At 37.5% G+C, this 21,594-nt stretch overlaps 1 protein-coding gene across 1 annotated transcript; it reads left to right on the forward strand.

Moving 5' to 3' along the window:
* Positions 1–15,656: 15,656 nt before the first annotated feature.
* Positions 15,657–20,669, forward strand: LOC107629942 (tricyclene synthase EBOS, chloroplastic). Its single transcript, XM_016332907.3, has 7 exons — positions 15,657–15,938; positions 16,133–16,403; positions 17,264–17,639; positions 18,522–18,740; positions 19,300–19,438; positions 19,562–19,810; positions 20,292–20,669. The coding sequence occupies exons 1-7, from the start codon at positions 15,720–15,722 to the stop codon at positions 20,583–20,585; spliced, it is 1,767 nt and encodes a 588-aa protein (XP_016188393.1). The 5' UTR covers positions 15,657–15,719; the 3' UTR covers positions 20,586–20,669.
* The last annotated feature ends 925 nt before the right edge of the window (positions 20,670–21,594 follow it).

The raw sequence follows: 21,594 nt of genomic DNA on the forward strand, positions 1-21,594 counted from the left end.
GCACTCAAACGGCTATAACTTTAGCTACAGAGATCCAAATGACGCGGTTCCAGTTGCGTTGGAAAGCTAACGTCTGGGGCTTCGATTTGATATATAATATGTTATAGTTCTCCTGACCCTAGGCAACGCGACCGCGTGATCCATGCGGTCGCGTCGCAGTGACAGAAATCAGCGTGTTTGAATTCTTCTCCAGCGAATTCTGGGCTGTTTCTGACCCAGTTTGCAGCCCAAAAAACACAGATTAGAGGCTATAAAGTGGGAGAATGCATCCATACATGAGGGCTCTTATAATTCACTTCTCATGATTTAGATTAGTTTTGAGAGAGGTTCTCTCCTCTCTCTCTTAGGATTTAGGACTTCTCTTAGTTTTAGGAGTGACTCTCAATCCCAGGTTCTTTATTTTTATTTAATTTATGAACTCTTCCATGTTACATATAATTTTCCTAATTAATATTATTTGAGGTATTTCAATTTATGATTGCTGTTATTGTTGCTTTACATCTGAAGGCATTTTTATTCCAGTAGATTTACTTTTTCCCTTTTGGTTTTGGTTAAGAAATCAGTAACTCAGGAGTTATCCAACTCAACAGCATAATTGTTAATTGTTATCTTGCCAATTGAAGTGAACTTCAATAATCCCAATCTTTTCTTAGGAAATAAATAGGATTCGAAGATCAAACTAATTAGTCCCTTGACTTTCCTGTACTTTAGTAAAGGTTGACTAAGTGGAATTAAGATTCAATTTTCATTATCATTGATAAGGATAACTTGGTCCGGACTTCCAATTTCTCTTACCTTGCCAAGAGTTTAGTTTACAGTTATTTATTTATTTTACTTGTCATTTAAATATATCTGTGACCATTGCCCAAACTCAACATTCCCCCAAAACACACTTTTTCATAATAAAAAATAAGAACACCTCCCTGCAATTCCTTGAGAAGACGACCCGAGGTTTAAATACTCGGTTATCAATTTTAAAGGGGTTTGTTACTTGTGACAACCAAAACGTTTGTACGAAGGAATTTCTGTCGGTTTAGAGACTATATCTACAACGCGACTGTTTTTATGAAATTCTTTACTGGCAAAAATCCTAGCCATAACAAGTCAGGACCAAGGATGGATGACCCCCATAATTAACTACTTCAAAGCAGAAACACTCTCCACAGAAGAAAAGGAGGCAAAGAGGTTAAAAAGGGAAGCACAGTACTACACTATCATAAACAACATCATGTACAAAAGAGGGATCTCAATACCGTTACTAAAATGTGTGCCGACCAACAACACAAAGGAAGTGCTAGAGGAAGTACACGGCGGCATTTGCGGCAATCATCTCGGAGCACGAGCTCTCGCCAAAAAAGTACTCCGGGCGGGATTTTATTGGCCAACTCTACAGAAAGAAGCTACAGAATTTGTAAAGACATGTCCACCATGTCAGAAACATGCCAATTTTCACATCGCCCCGCCAGAAGAGCTCATCAGCGTAACTTCGCCTTGGCCGTTTGCAAAATGGGGACTTGATCTTCTCGGACCCTTCCCCCAGGGATCAGAACAAGTTAAATTCCTCATAGTAGGGGTAGACTATTTCACAAAGTGGATCGAGGCAGAACCCCTAGCCAACGCTACTGCTCAAAGAAGCCAGAAATTCCTATATAGAAATATTGTCACAAGGTTCGGGGTTCCACACTCCACCACCACAGACAATGGCACTCAATTCACAGATGCAGGCTTCAGAAAATTAGTAGCCGACTTGAACATAAAGCACCAGTACACCTCCGTGGAACATCCGCAAGCCAATGGACAAGCTGAAGCTGCCAACAAAGTCATATTGGCCGGGTTAAAATGGAGATTACAAGACGCAAAGGGAGCTTGGGTAGAAGAGCTTCCACAAGTTCTATGGGCATATCGAACGACGCCACACTCCACCACAAAGGAATCCCCCTTCCGGTTAGCATACGGAATAGAGGCAATGATTCCAGTAGAGATTGAGGAAGGATCGCCCAGAGTGGTTCATTACAATGAGGGTGCAAACTCCCAACTTGGGAGGGAAGAGCTCGACCTACTACCTGAAGTCCAAGAAAGAGCTCGGATCAGGGAAGAAGTACTAAAACGTCGAATGGCTTCCAGATATAATCAAAGGGTAGTGCCGAGAAGTTTCACAGAGAATGATCTCATCCTAATCCGAAATGATATTGGAACAACTCGACCAGGAGAAGGAAAGTTGGCAGCAAACTGGAAAGGACCCTACCGAGTTGTGAAGGGCTACTACAGACTGTCTGAACTCGATGGACGAGAGCTTCCCAGATCATGGCATGCCTGCAACCTAAGAAGGTACTACAGCTAGAAAAAGTAAAAGATCTCACTATTGGATGCACTCTTTTTCCTGAAAGGGTTTTTTAATGAGGCACCAAGTTGAGACTCAGACACTATCCGACTTAAAGGGATGAAAAATTCCCACATGTAAATATTTGCACTTTTCTTTGAATAAAATATATATTTTAGATATTCTACAAGTTTCCAAGATGCATTAATCTGAAGCATTCATCGTCCGATTATAAAGCAACAGATCGGCATAAAGTGAAAAACAATTTCACTGCACGATCACGATAAAGACAATCGTCTGATAAAGGTGAAAACGCGATTCACCTAAAAGACGATCTAAAGATAGCAACCACCTTCTACAAATCGGCAAAGATGAACACAGAATAATGTAAAAAATTATCGAAAGTGATCCGAAAAAGAACCTGACGAGGTCTTATGGATTGCTAAATAATAACTTAAAGACTGGCCGACGTTAAGAAGTCGGACCAAGTCAACCCAAGTTATAAGTAAACCCTGGAAAGAGGTCTGGCCAACCCTATTAAAGAGGATTACTTTAACTTAGAAGGGCTCGACATGACAAAGTCAGCCCAAAATGAAAAGTTATAAAAGTAGTCCCTGAAAGAGACCTGACAAAGGTCCAAAAAAGAGGACTACAAAAATAACTTAGAAAGAGGACGACGCAAAGAAGTCGACCTCCTACAAACAAGTTATAAAAGTAATCCCTGAAAGAGATCTGACAAAGATCCAAGAAAGAGGATTACAAAAATAACTTAGAAGAAATCGACATAATGAAGTCGGTCCCCTACAACAAACAAGTTATAAAAGTAATCCCTGAAAGATATCTGACAAAGATCCAAGAAAGAGGATTACAAAAATAACTTAGAAGAGATCGACATAACGAAGTTGGTTTCCTACAACAAACAAGTTATAAAAGTAATCTCTGAAAGAGACCTGACCAAGGTCCAAAAAATAAGATTACTAAAAATAACCGAGAAAAGATCGACATGACGACGTCAGTCAACTACTTGGAAAAGGACAAAGAAGTCGGTCATGGATTGCTAATTGGATCCACGCATCTACGACCTCCAAGTACAAAGCAGTTCAAAGAGGCTGAGCAACAAGGCTTCAACATTCTTGAAACACATAAAAACTAAGACAGGCGAAAGTAAGCATGACATAAAATAACAAAGCTTCAGGGTCAGACCCAAAAAGCTTAGAAGCTACTCGTTGTGTTTTTCAAAAAATGGGTTGCTAAACAAGCAACCAGAAAGAGTGTCAGCAAAATAAACCAACTACGAAATAAAGAGTTTTAAAGCCCACAAGCCGGGCCAACTACACAAATATCCAAAATAAATCAGCTAAGGATTAGAATACTTTTTAGCAGCATCAGCCTGAGGAGAAAGAGGACGAGCCTGGAGAGGAACAGCATCCACAGTACCATCGTCTCGGTTTAAGATCTGGCAGTCAGGATCAGAAGCGGAAGGGCCGACCTCGGCAAGAGGAGCAGCAGGAGCTGACACCTTGGCAGAAGACACAGGGAGGGGATCAACATCATCATCATCCTCGTCATCAGGGACAATCTTACCATCCCTAACAACATTATCCAGGCTGAAGAGAGTAAGGTCGGCCTCGGGAGCAATAATCTGAACTTGTTCTTTTAGGTTCTCATAGGCAGCAGTTACGCTGCCAACAAGATGACCCTGGAGCTCGGAGTAATCAGCTCGGGCGTTCTCTAACTCCGCCTTCAGACGCATTCCCTCCCGATAGGATGTAACATAGCTGTCTTTATGCCTCAGCGCCATGTCCTCGGCCAGCCTCACAGAAGCCGCCAGAGAAAGTGAACTCGCCTTCTCGTTCTCCAGATCCTTCTCCAACTTGGCTACCTTTACTTCAAGCTCCTCCTTCAGGCCCTTCATCCGATCAAACTCCTGTTTAGCCTCCTCCATAAAGGCTTTGGTGGCGTGGAGAGGAAGATTTTGAGCAGTCCGGTATAGGGCAGCCTCCATATACGCCATTCTAACACTACTTCTAGTTATAAAGTCCAAATGGCGAAGGAGCGACACATCGTCCATAGGAAGGGCACCGTAGGGACCGATTTGTTGATCCACAAATTCAATTGCATTAAAGTCAGGAACATCAAGGTTGAAAGGCTCAGCTGTTTTTTGTTTCTTGTTGGGAGGAGCACCAGAACTAGAGGCAGAAGTCGGTGGAGGGTCAGCCAGACGAACCCGAGGAGTAGGGATCACCTTCCTCGGTCCGGGAGAACTCGGCACAGGTGGCTTTACTTGCACTTGGGAAGATCCCTCCCCGGCCGCCTTGGCCGAGATGTTCTGAGCAGCAGTCGCCTTCTTTGCCCTTTTGAAGGCCTTCATGGATTCATTGTTTTTTGACATCTCTGCAAACACAAAATCAGCCACAATAAAGTGTTACAATCACAAGATGAAGAAGCCAAACTAAGAAACAAGTATAGAAACAAGTCAGGCAAATACCCAAAACAGCCCGGACCAGGGATGGATTATTCAAAAACCTTTTTGTATCAAGATGGGGTGGTGCTCCCCATAAATCCTCAAGAACAACAACAAAGGGACGCTCAACATCGTCAAGTATATCCCAGGAATAGTGAGACACTCTTACCTCCTTCTGCCACTCTAGAGGGAAAGAAGGCTCATTATTTTCATCAAGAAAAAAGGGGCGAGCCCCCTCGACAGCACAAACTTTAAAGAAGTAATTCTTGAAATCCTTAAAGGACTCATCATACATAGCAAACACTTTATGGCCCTGGGCAGACCTGAAAGAAACCCAGGAAGCTTTCTTTTTCGAAGAGCCACCAGGCTTGGCGGAAACAAACAGGTAAAGGAAGAGAGCCTGAGAAGGTGTTACACCTAACTCTTGGCAAAGTAGCTGAAAAATTTTGATAAAACCCCACGAATTCGGGTGAAGCTGGGACGGGGCAATATTACACGACCACAACAGGTCGGTCTCAAAAGCAGTAAAAGAAAAAATAATGTCTAATTGACTGAAGAAATATTCGTAGGCATAGAAGAAGGGACGCTCCCCCTCGATGGAAGTCGGAAAACAAAACCTCTCATCAGAATCAAGAGCAACAAGCTCATAATCCCTCTCCCAGGCACTGTTACCACAAATCCTATGACGCTTCCTCTGCTCTATAAAAAATTCATCATCCACAACAGAAACACACATCAAGACAAGGGAGTCCAGCCAATCGGACATTCCCTCGGAAACTCTGGAAGACATCTCTACAATGTTATTACGAGAAGACATGAGGCCAACTAATCCTACAATAAGAAAAGAAGATTGGATTACCAAAAAGCATCTCGGGCGAAGGGCGAAACAACTCGACCAATATGATATAGAAAAAATAGAAAAGGAAAACCCCAAGACTCAAACCAAAGTCCTGGTGCATCCTTTGGAGGCAGTAACAAAGCAAGGTTTCTGGAAAAATCTACAGCTTACGTCTCGGCTTCCCCCGAACATGAAAAGAAGATTCTCAAAACAGCAAGCATTTTTCGTAGGAGAAAACACAAAAAAGTTTAAAAAGTCATCAAAGCCACTATCTTTTTACACTCTACCAGCAAAAAAGCTTCGACAACATCAAACACGCCAAACAGAAACTATCAAAGGCGCAACATTTTTCAGAATCAGACAAAAAGTAATCTTCAAACAGAGCGAGGAAAAGATGCAGATTTTCTGGGTATTGGTATCAGATAGAAATAACAAAACATGCAAAAGCCCTAAAAAGCATCAAGCAACAGGAAAAAAGGATCATGCAGAAGATAAAGAAACTCCTAGAACACACATTTCAACAACAATTAGGCGCGACAAAAACAGAAAGATCCAAACTTTCTCTAAAGCAAAATCAAAACCTCATCACAAAGCCAAAGCAACGAAAGAAAAAGAAAATACGGATGGAACTCACCTGGAGAAGGAAGAAGCTTCAAAAAAGAGACGTAAAAATGAAAGCTGCCCAGAAAATCGCCAAGCAACGCCGCAACGCAAGAAAAGCAGAAATGTGGGCGAAAGACAAAGAGCGAGAGAACAAAAAATTGCGAAGAAGTTACCAAAAGAGCGAAGAAGAGAAACTGTTTCTGGGCTTTCGAAAATCAAAATAAAGAGCCAACGGAAAACAGGGCAATTAATACTAATTAATGAAAGTATTAAACCCTCACACGTTCCCAAAAGCGCTGATATTCAAGCGCGCGCTTTTAGAGGAAAATGTTCTACATTCAAAGGCTGCTACAAAGGAATCGACGAAATGCTTGAGTTCGGCTTCATTAGAGAAGGACCGAAGTCAAAGACTCGCCCCCAAAACAAAGAAGACCGAGCTCAAGCAGGGGCACTGTTCATACCTTGGGTCGAGATATCCGACCTGGGATGATTGGCGACAAAGCGACCGACCTCTTCAGGTCAGGCTGCCCGACCTCTTCTCAAAGAGGTCGGCCAAATCGACAGAAAAGCCCAAAAAGGGCCCAACTCAAGGAATACGACCCAAATCCAAAGGCTGCCCAGGCCTATAGAGATAAGGGCAGTTCCCTTGAAGATAAGCTGACCTCAACTCAAAGATAAAGATAAGATAAGATAACTAACTTATCTTATCTAAAAAGGTCACTCCACACTACTATAAATACACTGGAGCACCCAGGTATAACTCATACTCTGATTCTACATAAAAACCTGCTTAATACCCATGCTAACTTAAGCATCGGAGTCTCTTGCAGGTACCCCCACCCTCCGGTGACGAAGGATCAGCAGTGTAGCTAGTCCTACAAATCGGACACGACAGCTCCGGCTGCCACCCACCAGCCGGGCACGTCATCTCCGACCAGTACAGAAGATCTCGTCCGAGATCGACCTACAGTTTCAGGTAACCCTCGGAACACCTACCATGTTCATGAACTTGTCTAGCTAACGACTAATTTTTACTTGTCTAAATTCTTCCATCTACTATTCTCCAACACGTATCCCACAAAATCGCGTTCTTCAACGGCAACCCGGGACTGATCACCCCGGGAGCCAGTCGGATCATAGCCATAACTAACGGCCGCGATAATATGACCAAGACGGTTCCGACCATGTTACCAATGTAAACGGCAAAACGGACACAAGCAATAAGTCCGCTCCAGAAAAATGGTAACGAAAAAACAAAATACTGCTAAATAAGCAAAAAACGATAATTACTAGCCGACCAAGCGACCCAAAGTATAAGTGAGTTTCAAAAAGATCTACACCAAAAAGCCGTAAAGCTACATAAAATCACAAGGTACAAGAGTTCACTTTCGAGGCATGTCGACAATCTTGCCGTCCTGAATCGTTTTGAAAACCCCAATCGCTGAGGTGTCGAAGTCGGGAGCTACGATCTTCACCTGGGCCTTGAGGGCCTCCTCAGTCATGAAGATCGTGTTCTTCCCCTGTTCCTTGGTCGCCTTATGCTTCCGCTTGAGCTCTTCGACCTCGGCTTGAGCAGCTCTAGCCGACGAAACGGCCTGGTCACACTCCTTCTCCAAGGCCGCCACCCAACCCTGTGCAGCACTCAACTAGCTCTCAAGAGTCATCTCCCACTCGGCTAAATGGGACACAGTCTCATCGGAGGCTTTCAACTTCTCCTCAGCAGAGGCAGCTTTCTTCTCGGCAGCCTTGAGCTTCTCTCCTGCCTCGGACAACTGCCCCTGGAGCGACTCAACTTGCACCTTGAAATCGTTGTTCGCCTTACCAGAAGATTCAAGCTTTCTTCGAAGAGTCTGCATTCCCGACAACTCGAACTCTGCCTTTCGAGCTATCACAGCCCCACGGAGCAGCGTCTGATACATCCACCTCGCCTGCCCCGTGGTGCACGGAAAACTTGTCTCATAACAAATTTCCTTCGGCAAGTGTACCGAATTTGTCGTCAAGTAAAAACTCACAATAGAGTGAGGTCGAATCCCACAGGGATTGATTGATCAAGCAACTTTAATTAGAGGAATGTTCTAGTTGAGCGAATCAGAATCTGAGTTGAGAATTGCAGAAAATTAAATGGTGGGAAAGTAAATAACAGAAAAATAAATGCTAGAAATAAAGAGCTGAATGTAGATGACGGAAAGTAAATTGCAGAATCTTAAATGGGAATGGGGTAATTGCTCATAAAAGTAAATGACAGAAATTAAAGAGAATGGCTAAGATCAGAAATGGAGAGTTCATTGGGCTCAGGAGATGTTGCATTCTTCGGATCAATTTCATTTTCATCTCTTCCTCAATCAATGCACTCATTGATCTCCTTGGCAATCTTAAGTGATCGAATTACAATTCCTTGTAATTCAATCTCTCAAATCTTGATCAATAGCCAATTCCTTGGTCAATTGCTCATGAGAAGAGATGAAGTATGGTCACTGGTTATAACACATGCATTTCCCAAATTAAGTGTCGTGAGGATTATAGTCACATATCCATCCAAACCCAATTTGGTCCAGCATGAGAAAGTATTTCTAGCATGATCTCTTCATTCCTCTTTCAAGGTTCAGAAGAGATCCAAGTTTGAATAGCTTCTTTTCCAAGATAACTACCCAATTAGATGAAGATCGAAAGCTTTCAAGTAAAATCAAGAGAAAAGATAGAAGAAGAATAATGAAAACTAGTATTGATCCATCAAATTACAACAGAGCTCCCTAACCCAATGAAAGGGGTTTAGTTGTTCATAGCTCTGGAAAATGAAAACAAAGATGGAGAATACATGATGAAACTAGAAGTGCAGAGAAAGTAAAATACAGAGAGTAGTTCTATGCCAAGAGGCTCCCTATAATTTCCAACTCCCAATTTAATTCAAAGCTACTCCTATATATACTACTCTTCTGATCTTCTAGTTGGCTCTTCAAGTCTTGGGTATGGGCCTTTGGATCTTGAGTTTGAAGCAGTTATCTTCTTCATTGGGCTTAGTTTTACTTGCAGAGAGAAAGTGTGAAGTGAGCAGAGACTTTAGCTCAGGACGTTAGTGATGTTAACGTTTAAGTGGAAATGTGAGTTCGAGAACGTTAGTGACAATCACCTTTTTCACTAACGTTCCTCACCAAAGTAAGAGCCACGTTAACTCCAACGTTAGTGGCACAAACGTTGCTACTAACGTTGCCTCTTTGTCCTTCGCACACGTTATTGGGACTTACCTTTCCCAATAACGTTAAGAAGTCTCCCCCTTTCCTACGTTAGAGTCCACGTTAACTTAGTTAACGTGGCTCTTTTAACGTAGGCTTGCCAACCTTCGAGAACGTTAGTGACACTTACCTTTGTCACTAACGTTCCAATGTGCCCCTATTTCTCACGTTAGAGTCCACGTTAACTAGGTTAACGTGGCTTCTAACGTGGCCATGCTAGCCATCTCCAACGTTAGTGACAAAGTTGAGTGTCACTAACGTTGGCTCATCATTCCCTTATCCACGTTAGCTTCCACGTTAACTAAGTTAACGTGGGAGTTAACGTGGCTCATAGTGGCTTGTGTAGGTTCATTCCAACGTTAGTGACAATGTTAAGTGTCACTAACGTTGGCGATCACATTCTTGCTTCACGTTAACTTCCACGTTAACTAAGTTAACGTAGGAGTTAACGTGGCTTATGGAGGCTTGGCCAACATTAGTGACAAAGGTGAATGTCACTAACGTTGGCTTCTCTCTTGCTTCTTAACGTTAGAGCCCACGTTAACTAAGTTAACGTGGCTCTTAACGTGGCCACTTATGAGCTTGGTCCAACGTTAGTGATAAAGGTAAGTGTCACTAACGTTGGCTCCATTTCCTTTCCTCCACGTTAGAGTTCACGTTAACTTAGTTAACGTGACTCTTAACGTGGGCAATGATGGCTTCGAGAGTGTTATTGGCAATTACTTTTCTCATTAACTTTGCAAGTTACTCCCATTCCACGTTAGGAGTTACGTTAATTAGATTAACGTGGCTGCTAACGTGGTTCTTCCTTGCTTCCTTTGTCCTGAAATTAAGCAATAGAGTGCATTAAAGTTCTAGTCCAAGTCATGGGAAGTACAACATCCAATTTGTCATTAAATTCATGCAAAATCCTCATGAAATCATGTAAATTGCACAATGTATGCTTGAATCCAGATGTAAGTGAATATCTACCCAAAACTAGCTTATTTTCTAAGGAAATGCATAAAACTACCCTAAAAACAGTAAAGAAAAGGTCAGTGAAACTGGCCAAAATGCCCTGGCATCACCCCGCCAAACTTAAAGCTTGCTTGTCCCTAAGCAAGTACTGGAACAAGAGAATGATGAATGGAATGCCAAGAGAAATGAGTCATTCTTGTGGAGGTCATGTCCCTGGTTTTATGGTGGTTTCATGCATAGCAACTTAGATTCATTCCTTTACTGGCTTTCAGACCTTTATCATGTCCTAGAATACTCACTGTGATTGCATCCCATGAGACTTTTATTCATTGATCCTTTTGTTGTTATTTCAGGGCTTATTTGTGTTCTTAGGCTAAGTGCTCTGTAAGGGGGCGACTCTTTAAGATAAGCTTTCAGCCAACACTCCCGAACCAGTTGGTTCAAGGTGCTAGGTGTTAAGACACCCCTAAGGACTTACTCCCTCAAGTCTCTTTCCCCCATACATACACACCACATGCATATAGTTTATTTATTTTCTTTTCTTGAGACCTTGGTGTCCAGTACCTCTTTGGGTTACTAAATGCTCTGTGGTGAAGGTTACTCTTGATAGTGGACTTTCAGCTGATAATCCCGAGTTAGTTAACCCAAGTTACCAAGTGATAAGGCACCCCTAAGAGCTTATTCATCCAAGTAGATCCCTCACACAAGTGCTCCTCCGTGCCAGGGATCAGCTGGGAGTCGATGAAAGTCCCAGCATCAAAGTTTCTCTCCATCACGGTGAGGGTTCCTTCCGGGCTGGCGGATGCCCTCAGCCTCTTAGGAGTATGAATAAGTTCCACATCATCGTCCTCTTGGCGGGTAGAGGACGAGTGCCCAACGACGGCCGCCGCTTCGGGAATGGGGGAGGCTTGCATCCCAGCCGAATTCTTGTCAGACATCACAGTGTCTTGAGGAGAGGGCACAGTCTGATCTTCCTTCTCCTTGGCAGGGCCTTCCGACTTCCCGAAGATCTTCTCGTCCATCTTCTCCTCGTCGCTATCCTCTAAAAAGGTCTTGACCAAACCTTCAAGCCTAGTTACCGAGGCAGACATCTCCACTACAGCAAACAAACAAACACGTCAGTCGTGAAGTCGGGAATAACAAGCAATGATAAACAACACAAAAGTATAAGACAAAACAGCTCACAAATATAACTCCTGGCGGCCTCCCGTTCACCCATAAGGAGGTGGGGGTTCACGGGGTTCTTTTCAAAAAGCGCGAACAACACATCGGCAATCATCTTATTTGCAGGGGACATCCCCTTGTAGGTCACCTTAATGAAGGAGTTGGACCCCGCCCCGAAACTCTAATACGTCGGGATGAGGCGTTCTCCCTCTAACGACAACCAAAAGGGATGACGACCTTTGACAGGACGAACTTTGAAATATTTGTCCTTGAACCCATGATAGGAGTCCTCGAACAAGGCAAATATCCTCCGGCCTTGGGCAGATCGAAAAGACAAGAACCCTTTCCTCGCTTTCCCTTGTTTGGAAGGGTTAATAAGATTAAAGAAGATGAGAAAGACATCCACCGACGTCGGCAGCTCGAGATATTCACAAACCATCTCGAAACAACGGATAGAAGCCCAGCTGTTCGGATGAAGCTGCGACGGTGACACGGATATACAATTAAGAAGCGACAACTGGAAGTCGGAAAATGGTATGCGAACGCCCACCTGGGTGAACATGGCTTTGTAAAACCAAATCCATTCGGGAACCCGGGGGGAGTGAAAATTAATCTCATATAGCCGCTCATGGGGGACAGGAACGAAGACGTCGTAATTGGCCTCCTCGTCTGTCCCCCCCCATAGATACTCGGCTTGACGGAACTCCGCCAACTCCTCCAGATCCATCTGATTCGGCGAATCCTTCACATCGGAGGTCACCCAGGTGTAAGGGTCGTAATTTGCAGCAGAAGCGGAAGCCCGGGCAACAACGCGAGGCATACCTACAGTGGGGTTACCACTCCGTTAGTCTATGAGGTCGGGAGCCCAGGAAAAACCCAGAAACTATGTCCACCCTATTTAACAGTTAAGATCAAGCATGGCTAAAGTTATCCATCTTACAAGCCACCTAAGAGCCTACCCTGGAATGGTACCCCTCCCCTAGCGCACCTATTGGCACTAAAAAGCTATACATCAACGAAAACCAAGCAAGGCCGTGAAAGTATGCAGCAAACACAAGCAACAAACATGCAGCAATAAGGCACAAAAAGTAAGGATCGAGAGTTTCCTGAATTGGTTGCAGGAACTCAGGAGAGAAGGAAGAGGCACAGGAATGCTCGAACGAAGTTTTGGATATCAGGGAGAGGGGAAAATGAGAGTAACAAGAACGGAAGAGAGAGAAAGAAGAAACTGTTTAAAAACCACTATGCAAAGCGCAAAAGGGCCAGGGGCAATATGGTCTTTGCGCACGGAATTTTGCAATCCATTATGAGCATTTAATGCTCAGCGCGAAGAACGAAGCGACGAACGGTTGCCTCAACAGCCAAGGGACACGCGCGCAGGGGGCACGTCCCTCCCACGGGCGGCCGACCTGACGACGACGCATGGAACAAGAAATAACACGCCACTAATAGCTCTCACGACTATTACTGGCGCGTGGAGGCACTGTTACGGCCTGGCCCAAACCCTCCACGGGTTGGGCCGACCCGAGCGCCACCCGACCCGAACGGTCAAGAGTAGGGCGCCCTGCAGCCGACCCGGACACGCGTCCCTGACAGTTCACCTACAGCTGTGAGGAGAACGCCTCGAGGAATGTGGGCCTGTCCTTGCAGGGCCTACCTCTGACAGTATATAAGGGGAAGGTTTTACCCTTCCCCCAAGGTACGTCACACATCACTCTACCCCCTTTTCGCCTGCACATTTACTGACTAAAGCGTCGGAGTGTCTTTGCAGGTGACACCCCCCTTTTTCCCTCACGAAGTGCTCGGGACCCCGTCTACACCTGACCGGCAGCCCACGACCAGACGAGATCCCCACCACCAACCAGGATACCAACCCAAACCGTCTGGAAACCGAACCGTCCGGGAACCGACTTACCGAACAATTGATAAAAGAGAAGAAAAAAAATGGCACGGAAAAAATGATAAGTACGATAATTTTACCAGAAGAAAATCAACTTATCCTCTCAAGGAGGATACCATGGTTCTGATACCATGTTAGAAAGGAGAGAGGTAGCAATAGAAAAAATGTTTATGAGTATTCAAGTTGTTTGAAATGATAAAATATAAAAAGATATTTATAGGTATTAAGAATACGTAATATTCTATAATAAATATTTAGATATGCTAAATAATGCTAATTGATCCTAATTATATTCTAACAGTGTCAAAGGGACAAGTAAGGTTTCAATGAGTAAACAAAAGCATGATTTGATTTAAAGACATTGATACATTAATTTAAGAGTAAAGTATCGTTTTTATTCCTAACGTTTGGGGTAAGTCTTATTTGTGTCCGTAACGTTTAAATCGTTCTATTTATATCCCTAACGTTTGTAAGAGTAATTCAATGTTATCCTGCCGTCAATTATACATCATGAGCTTTAGTTGGAGTTCTAAAAATCTCTTCTTAAAGTTAGAATGCAAATAATGTCTAGGTCAGAACTGATGATCTATTCTGAATAATAACTCATTAACTGTTGAAACTAATCCCTGCAATATTTACATAATTCACTTTTTTATGGACATAATTGAACCTGAACACAAATTTTGGGTACAATATTAAAATCAAACACATCCAAGTGAGACCTAATTGAAAATGAATAGTAAAAATAATTGAAAAATATAATCTGATCTATTAGTACAATTGACGGCAAGATAACATTGAATCACTTTTACAAAAGATAGGAATACAAATAAGATGATTTAAACGTTAGGAACACAAATAGAACTTACTCCAAACGTTAGAGACAAAAATGATACTTTATTCTTAATTTAATCATGGCATTATACAAAGATAAATTTATATATTTCATAGGATAAAAAAAATAACAGTTAAGATTGTAGTATATATCTATATCTTTAATATAAAAAAAATGGAATTCAAGTATTATTATGGAAAATATATATTATGTACAATCATATATAGACAACTCTTATTTAATTTTCTAATTTTGCATGTTAATCTCTGAGTTGCTACTCAATTTGTTCTTTGAATTTATATCCGAATCTCAATTTAGTCTTTAAAATTTTTTTTTAACTTTATAAATGTACCTTACATTAGTCTTTGACACAATTTTAATGAAGTCATGATATGGATAGTTAAATACCATGCTAAAACTTATAAAATAATAAAATTTTGGTTTTGTCATTCAAATATCACTTGTTTTGTCAGGTAAAGTTTTAATAAACACCACTTAAGATATTGTTTTTAAGTATTTGAGTGCTAAAATCAAAACGACATTATTTAATAGAATCTAGCGTGATATGTGACTGTCCACGATCCTGTTCATTTAACGCTTGTACGTTGAAAATTATTTTAAAGACTAACATAGATCATATTTACAAAGTTTAAAGACTAAATAGAAAAAATTAAAATTTTAAAGACTAAATTGAGACTCACATATAAATTTAGAAAACAAATTGAGTATCATCTCTAATCTCTTTTGATCTTTGAGTATTATTGAGTTCGTCTAATTTTTAGCATAGCTAATTATTTATTGACTTAAATATATTTAATATTTATTAATTAATATTTCAAATTAAAAAATTTATTTTTAAAATGAGTTGGGAGAAAAGAGAACAGAAAAAAAGGGAATTTATTATTTCTACTAAAGATTAAAAAAACAAAAATAATAACTAATAAATATTATTATTATTATTATTATTATTATTATTATTATTATTATTATTATTATTTCACGTTTTGTATGCTAATTTGTTTCACCGCGTGACCATAGTGCAGATTCCAATTGCAAGATGAATATGGTAATTCAAGTTCATTACGTAGATAAGCTAAGAATAGACTATCTATCACTTTCTTTAACAATTTAAGAAAAGAAAAACAAGTAAAACATTAAAAAGGCGCGGGAGGGAGAGAGAGGGTTTGAGTGAATAAACTCCACACGTTGAAAACAAGAATCTTATATTAATATACGTGGCATTTCTCAATTCTCACACGAGCTCCTAAAGTTTTCACCTTTGTTAATTCATTTATGTATATATATGTGATCCAACACAACTAATTTCCCAAACAAACCCCAATTACTAAGCTTTATACGAACTTAGCTTCCATAATAATAACAGTGACATTAGTCAATACTCAATACCATGTTACTCAATTCTTCTTCCTCCATTATTTCAAATGTTCATCTTGCCAAACATAACGAACTAGTGGAACCTCTTATTAGTAATCATAGAATTATTAACAGTTCTCGGATCCGATGCGTGGCAACAACCACAGCCGTTGTTCCTCCAAGAAAATCAGCAAATTACCAGCCTAACCTCTGGACTTTCGACTTTTTACAGTCCTTAAAGCATGATTATTCGGTAATAATCAAACATGCTTTATTTTTTACGTACATCTTTATTATTATTATTAACTGTTAGACAAATAATTATTTAATTTATATTTTTAAGATAAATAATTTCATAACCACAGAATTTTTAGGACATAACAGGTTAAATAAAAAAGAAAAATGAATTTTTTAAAAATTAACATGACTTTCTCTTTGTATATGCAGGATTCGATATACGAAGATTTAAATGGGAATCTAAAAGAGAAAGTTAGGAGAATGATAAAGCAGAAGGAAGATAATGGAGAGATATGGCATAAACTGGATCTAGTTAATGATGTGAAGAGGTTGGGTCTGAGTTACCACTTTGAGAAGGAAATAGAAGAAACACTTGATAGGTTTGCGTCTAATAGAGCCAAATTTGTGAATACGAATAACCTGCACCAAGCCGCTTTAAGCTTCAGCCTCCTAAGAGAATATGGCTATCATGTCTCACCAGGTATATATATATATATTGTTGCCTCTCTCTCTCTCTCTCTCTCTCTCTCTCTCTCTCTCTCTCTCTCTCTCTCTCTCTCTCTCTCTCTCTCTCTCTCTCTCTAGTGATAAGACATAGGAGATTTAATTATTAAAGGAAAAATATTAGTAAACAACTTTTAATTAGTTAATTTTAAATAATTATAATTAATAATTATTAATTATATATTTTTTAAAAATAAAATTTAATTAATTATTAATTAATAATAATTAATTAATATAAAATACAATTTAAAATATTTATTGGTTTGTTATTAACTAATTCTTGTAACACCACCTAACAGGATTGATTATTAAATTGTGGAATGTGGAGTTGGAATTAGTTTCTTTATCATAAAAGAAAACTCCAAAGTAAACTTTTTTTTTTTCAAACATTAATTTTTTAAATAACAAATTTTAAAATTTTAAATCTTCAAAATTAAATTTTCAAAAAATAATTATTTAAAAATAAATTTATAAAATAAAAATTAATTAATATTAATAACTTAAAGAGCTAAGTATCTGTAATTCTTTTAATTTACTTCTTAAAATTTAAAAATTAAGTATCTGTAATTTTTTAATTTACATATTAATATATTTATTATTTTTGGTTAACAGTTAGTCAATAATATCTAAAAATATTTCCTAAAAATATGATGATGAATTATTAAATTAAAAATATGTATTATTGACTAAAAAGTATTAGTTAATATAAATTAAAATTACGAGTTTTTAATTTTTTTTTTAGTTGAAATTTAGAGATGTGATATTATATATTATACTAGTCACGCTTAAAACAACAAAGCAATGGATAGTGAAACATGTTTGATAATCATGATGTAGATGTTTTTGAGAAGTTCAAGGACAAGAAGAATAACTTCAAGAAAGGCCTTACCAAAGACGTGAAAGGGATGCTGAGTCTATACGAGGCATCATTTCTTGGTTATGAAGGAGAAATAATCTTGGATGAGGCAAAATCATTCACAACCTTCCATCTTAAGAACTCAATCATCAATGATGAGAATAATGTCCTCTTAGAACAAGTGAAGCATGCATTGGAACTTCCATTGCATCATAGAATCCAAAGACTTGAAGCCAGATGGTACATTGAGGCTTATGAAAAAAGAAGAGACTCAAATAGGATATTACTTGAAGCAGCTAAATTAGATTTTAACGTTGTTCAATCAACACTTCAAAAAGACCTTCAAGAAATCTCAAGGTAATTAACATAATCACTTTATTTATACTTAGATTTTTATATATGACACTTAATTAACAATTTTCTAAAACATATTTATTATGTCTATTAAAAATAATTACAACTATAATTTTTTATTTTTTAATTTTAAACATTATAAATAAAAAATTATTGTAATTAATTTAAAATACGCATTAAATATATTATAAAAACATTTAAAATTTTTTCGCAATATATATCTCGATTGATTATGCGTATCAAAAAAACCTACGCTATTTTATAAAAGAAATTAAAAATTTTTAACTATAATTCAAACTCTAATTACTATCGTTTAAACTTATAAAAAAAAGCATATGAATAGTTAATTTTTAATATGTACTTTTATACAAGAATTTTTTTTTAAAATTTGGGTAAATTTTTACATAATTTTTTTTCCCTCTTTTTATTCACTTTACACTAATTTTTTTTAACAAAAATTAAACTATACACTTTTAAATCATAAAAACTCTTGTACTATATCATATCTCATATTGATGATGATATTTCTAATCATAAGGTAATTAGTTTATTTGCTTCTAACTAATCAATAAGGATTTGCATCAATTATATCTATTTTTGTGCTCACAAACCTAGCTAAAAGCATCCACTTCACTATTTTTTGTTACTTTCATAATTAATTTATTACAGTAATATTAAGGAAATAATATTCAGAAATTATTTTATTTAATTTAATATTTATAATTATATATTTATTTTATTTAATATTATTTAATTATTCTAACAGTAATTAAAAAATATGAAATAAAATAAACGATAATTGATAATGAAACATAAAATAATTTTAAATTATATTAGACTAATTTTCCCATTATCTCTTAAATATTTTGTAATGATAATATGAAGATGGTGGAAGCAAGTGGGAGTAGCCTCAAAGTTAAGCTTCAGCAGAGACAGGTTAATGGAGTGTTTCTTTTGGACCGTTGGAATGGCCTTTGAGCCTCATTTCAGTGATCTCCGTAAAGGATTAACCAAAGTCACTTCCTTCATTACAATAATCGATGATGTCTATGATGTTTATGGGACCTTGGATGAGCTTGAGCTTTTCACCGCAGCTGTAGAAAGGTTATTTATTTCTTCTTCAATTCTTTTCTTAAATAACCAATTGCTCAAGCTGTTAATTGAATAATATTATGGGTTATGTTAAGTAACTAATAATTTTTTTGAATAATATGAACAACCTCTAATAAAATAAAAATATACTACACCTCTAAATTATCCACCTAAATTTTAATATTAGAATAACCATTTACACAAATAAACATCCGATATATCCATTGTTCACATTGCTTAGTATTTTCATTGTCTACCTATATTTTTCTATTATTTAAAGTGTTAGTTGTTGAAGTAGCTGCTTGTTAATTAATTAGGTGCTAATTATTAAATTAAAAAATAATATATATATTGGTTTACATATAATTTTTCCAACTTTAGTTAGTTATCAAAATAATCGAACTTGTAATAAAAGAAAAATTAAATCTGTACGTAATTGATCAATAACCAAACTTATTTGTAGTAATATAATTATTTTTTATAAAATACTAAATACATATTTTTATACTTAGTGACGGATTGATTTTAGTATATATATATAGTTAACCTAATAAAATATAACATGTTTCAGTTGGGACATTAAAGCAGTTCAAGTTCTACCAGATTACATGAGGATTTGCTTTCTAGCACTCTTCAACACTGTTAACGAATTGGCCTATGATGTCCTTTACAAGCAAGGACTTGACATCCTTCCCTACCTCACCAGAACAGTAAGTGCATGCAATAATTATTATTATGAATCAGCGGAAACAAATTGTTAACTTTTTATTTTGGGGTAGTTATAACATCAAAATAATTGATTAATGTTGTATGTGATGGTTTTTTAATTACAGTGGTCAGATATGTTGAAAGCATTCCTAATAGAAGCCAAGTGGTGCAAGGAGAAAAATATACCAAAATTTGAGGAGTACCTCAATAATGCTTGGGTGTCAGTGTCTGGTGTTGTTATATTAACGCATGCCTATTTCTTATTGAATCACAACATCACTAAAGAAGCACTTGATTCCTTGCATAATTATCATGGCCTATTGCGTGGACCATCTACTATTTTTCGACTTTGCAATGATTTGGGAACCTCTAAGGTGATTTAATTTGGCTCACTACAACAATTTCGGCAGATAGTAAAATAAATTTAGATCTTTCTAATTTTAAATTTTTATTCGAGAAAATAAAATATAATTTTTTATATTTGAGTGTTTTTTTTATATTTTTTTATTCCACCTATAAAATAAATTATAAGAGATTACACTTTATCTTTTAAAATAAAATTTAAAATTTAAAAGATCCAAATTCATCCACCAAACATGTGTTAAACAAGTTGACTAGAAATGATTTTTAAAATGCGGCATAATAATAAATTAAGTAAAAATCATACTAATATCATCGTCACACTGTTTTAAACAAATATTATTAAGATAGTATATTTGATGAATTTAAAAGAATTAATTTATCTCCTTCAATTTGAAAATAACACTTTTGTTTTTCAACAAAAGAATCATTTTTTCATTTAATTTTTATTGGAAAAATTTAATTAATGTTTTATCATTACATGTTGATTTATAGGCTGAGCTACAAAGAGGTGAAGCAGCAAGCTCTATTATATGCTACATGAGGGAAAATGGTGCAAGTGAGGAATGTGCACACAAATACATAAACAATGTGCTAGATGAGACATGGAAGAAAATGAACAAAGATAGGGTCACCAATTCTCCATTCTCTAAATCTTTCATTGAAACAGCAATGAACCTTGGTAGGATTTCTCAGTGCACGTATCAATATGGAGATGCCCATGGAGCACCTGATGCATCAGCAAAGAATCGAATTCGTTCTTTGATAATTGAACCTGTTTCTCTATGATGAATTATGATAATATATTTTGTAATTTTTTTTTTGTTTAATAAAAAATTCAGGTGAGTTTGTCATCGCTCATTAATCAATTCAGAATAAAGCATCATATCTAAATCAGTCATTGAATTGGTAGAGCAAGAATTTTAATAATTTAAGAGTTCAACTGAAATTTAATATAGATAAATTGAATATAATAAAATAATATATTTATCTATAATATATATATTTTTAAAAAAATTATATTTTATTATTTTAAACTAATTTATCATTAGAATTTAAAAATTAAGTTTATAAATTCCGTAAAATTAACGAATAATTAATTAATAAATAAATTAATCTTAATAAAAGAAATTAAAAATATAAATTTTATAATAAAATATGATAGAATTAATTAAAACAAGAATTTTAATATAAATTTTAAAAAATTTGGCCCAAGATTAAACTAAACAGACCGAACCGATCAAATCGGATCCCGAACCAGACCCGTAAGTTCAACCAACCCATTCTATTTAATGAGCTTCTGCTCACTTTCCTTCCCTTTGCATGCAAGCACGCTAAAACATTTCAGCAAAGGGGGAAGAACACTTTGCTTCACTAAAAATCTTTGGCTTTGATTAAATTCACATAACTTCTTGCTCCGAGTTTCAATTACCGCACCGCTTGCGACCACGCGTCCGCAGTGACGAGCTCTACAAAACCCAGTAAGTTATAAGGTGAGAAAATCATATTTCCAGTTCATATTCTCTTCTCTTCAATTCGAATAATGTCAAGGTTTGGAGTATTGAGATTTTGGTTAATTTGATGTTTTAGGATCAAATTGACATGAGAAATTGGTGAGTTTTGGCTTAGTTGAAGCACATACACGGTAAGGATCATTAACCCTAGTCAATTCTTTGATTTAGTGTGTTGAGGATTCAATTTGGGTATGTATATGTGAAAATTGTGTTAGGTGTATGTATATATGAGATAAGAAGCGAAAATTGAAAGCATTAGGGAGTTGATTGGAATCTTGGGAAGC

This window comes from Arachis ipaensis, chromosome B3, assembly GCF_059453495.1.
Source record: "Arachis ipaensis isolate K30076 ecotype BB chromosome B3, ASM5945349v1, whole genome shotgun sequence".
Taxonomy (NCBI): Eukaryota; Viridiplantae; Streptophyta; class Magnoliopsida; order Fabales; family Fabaceae; genus Arachis; species Arachis ipaensis.

Bases quoted from the DNA above. Each gene is read 5' to 3' on its own strand.
- LOC107629942 (XM_016332907.3), top strand. From the start codon at position 15,720: ATGTTACTCAATTCTTCTTCCTCCATTATTTCAAATGTTCATCTTGCC. The intron at 15,939-16,132 runs GTAATAATCAAA...TTGTATATGCAG, and splicing joins CCTTAAAGCATGATTATTCG to GATTCGATATACGAAGATTT. The intron at 17,640-18,521 runs GTAATTAACATA...GATAATATGAAG, and splicing joins GACCTTCAAGAAATCTCAAG to ATGGTGGAAGCAAGTGGGAG.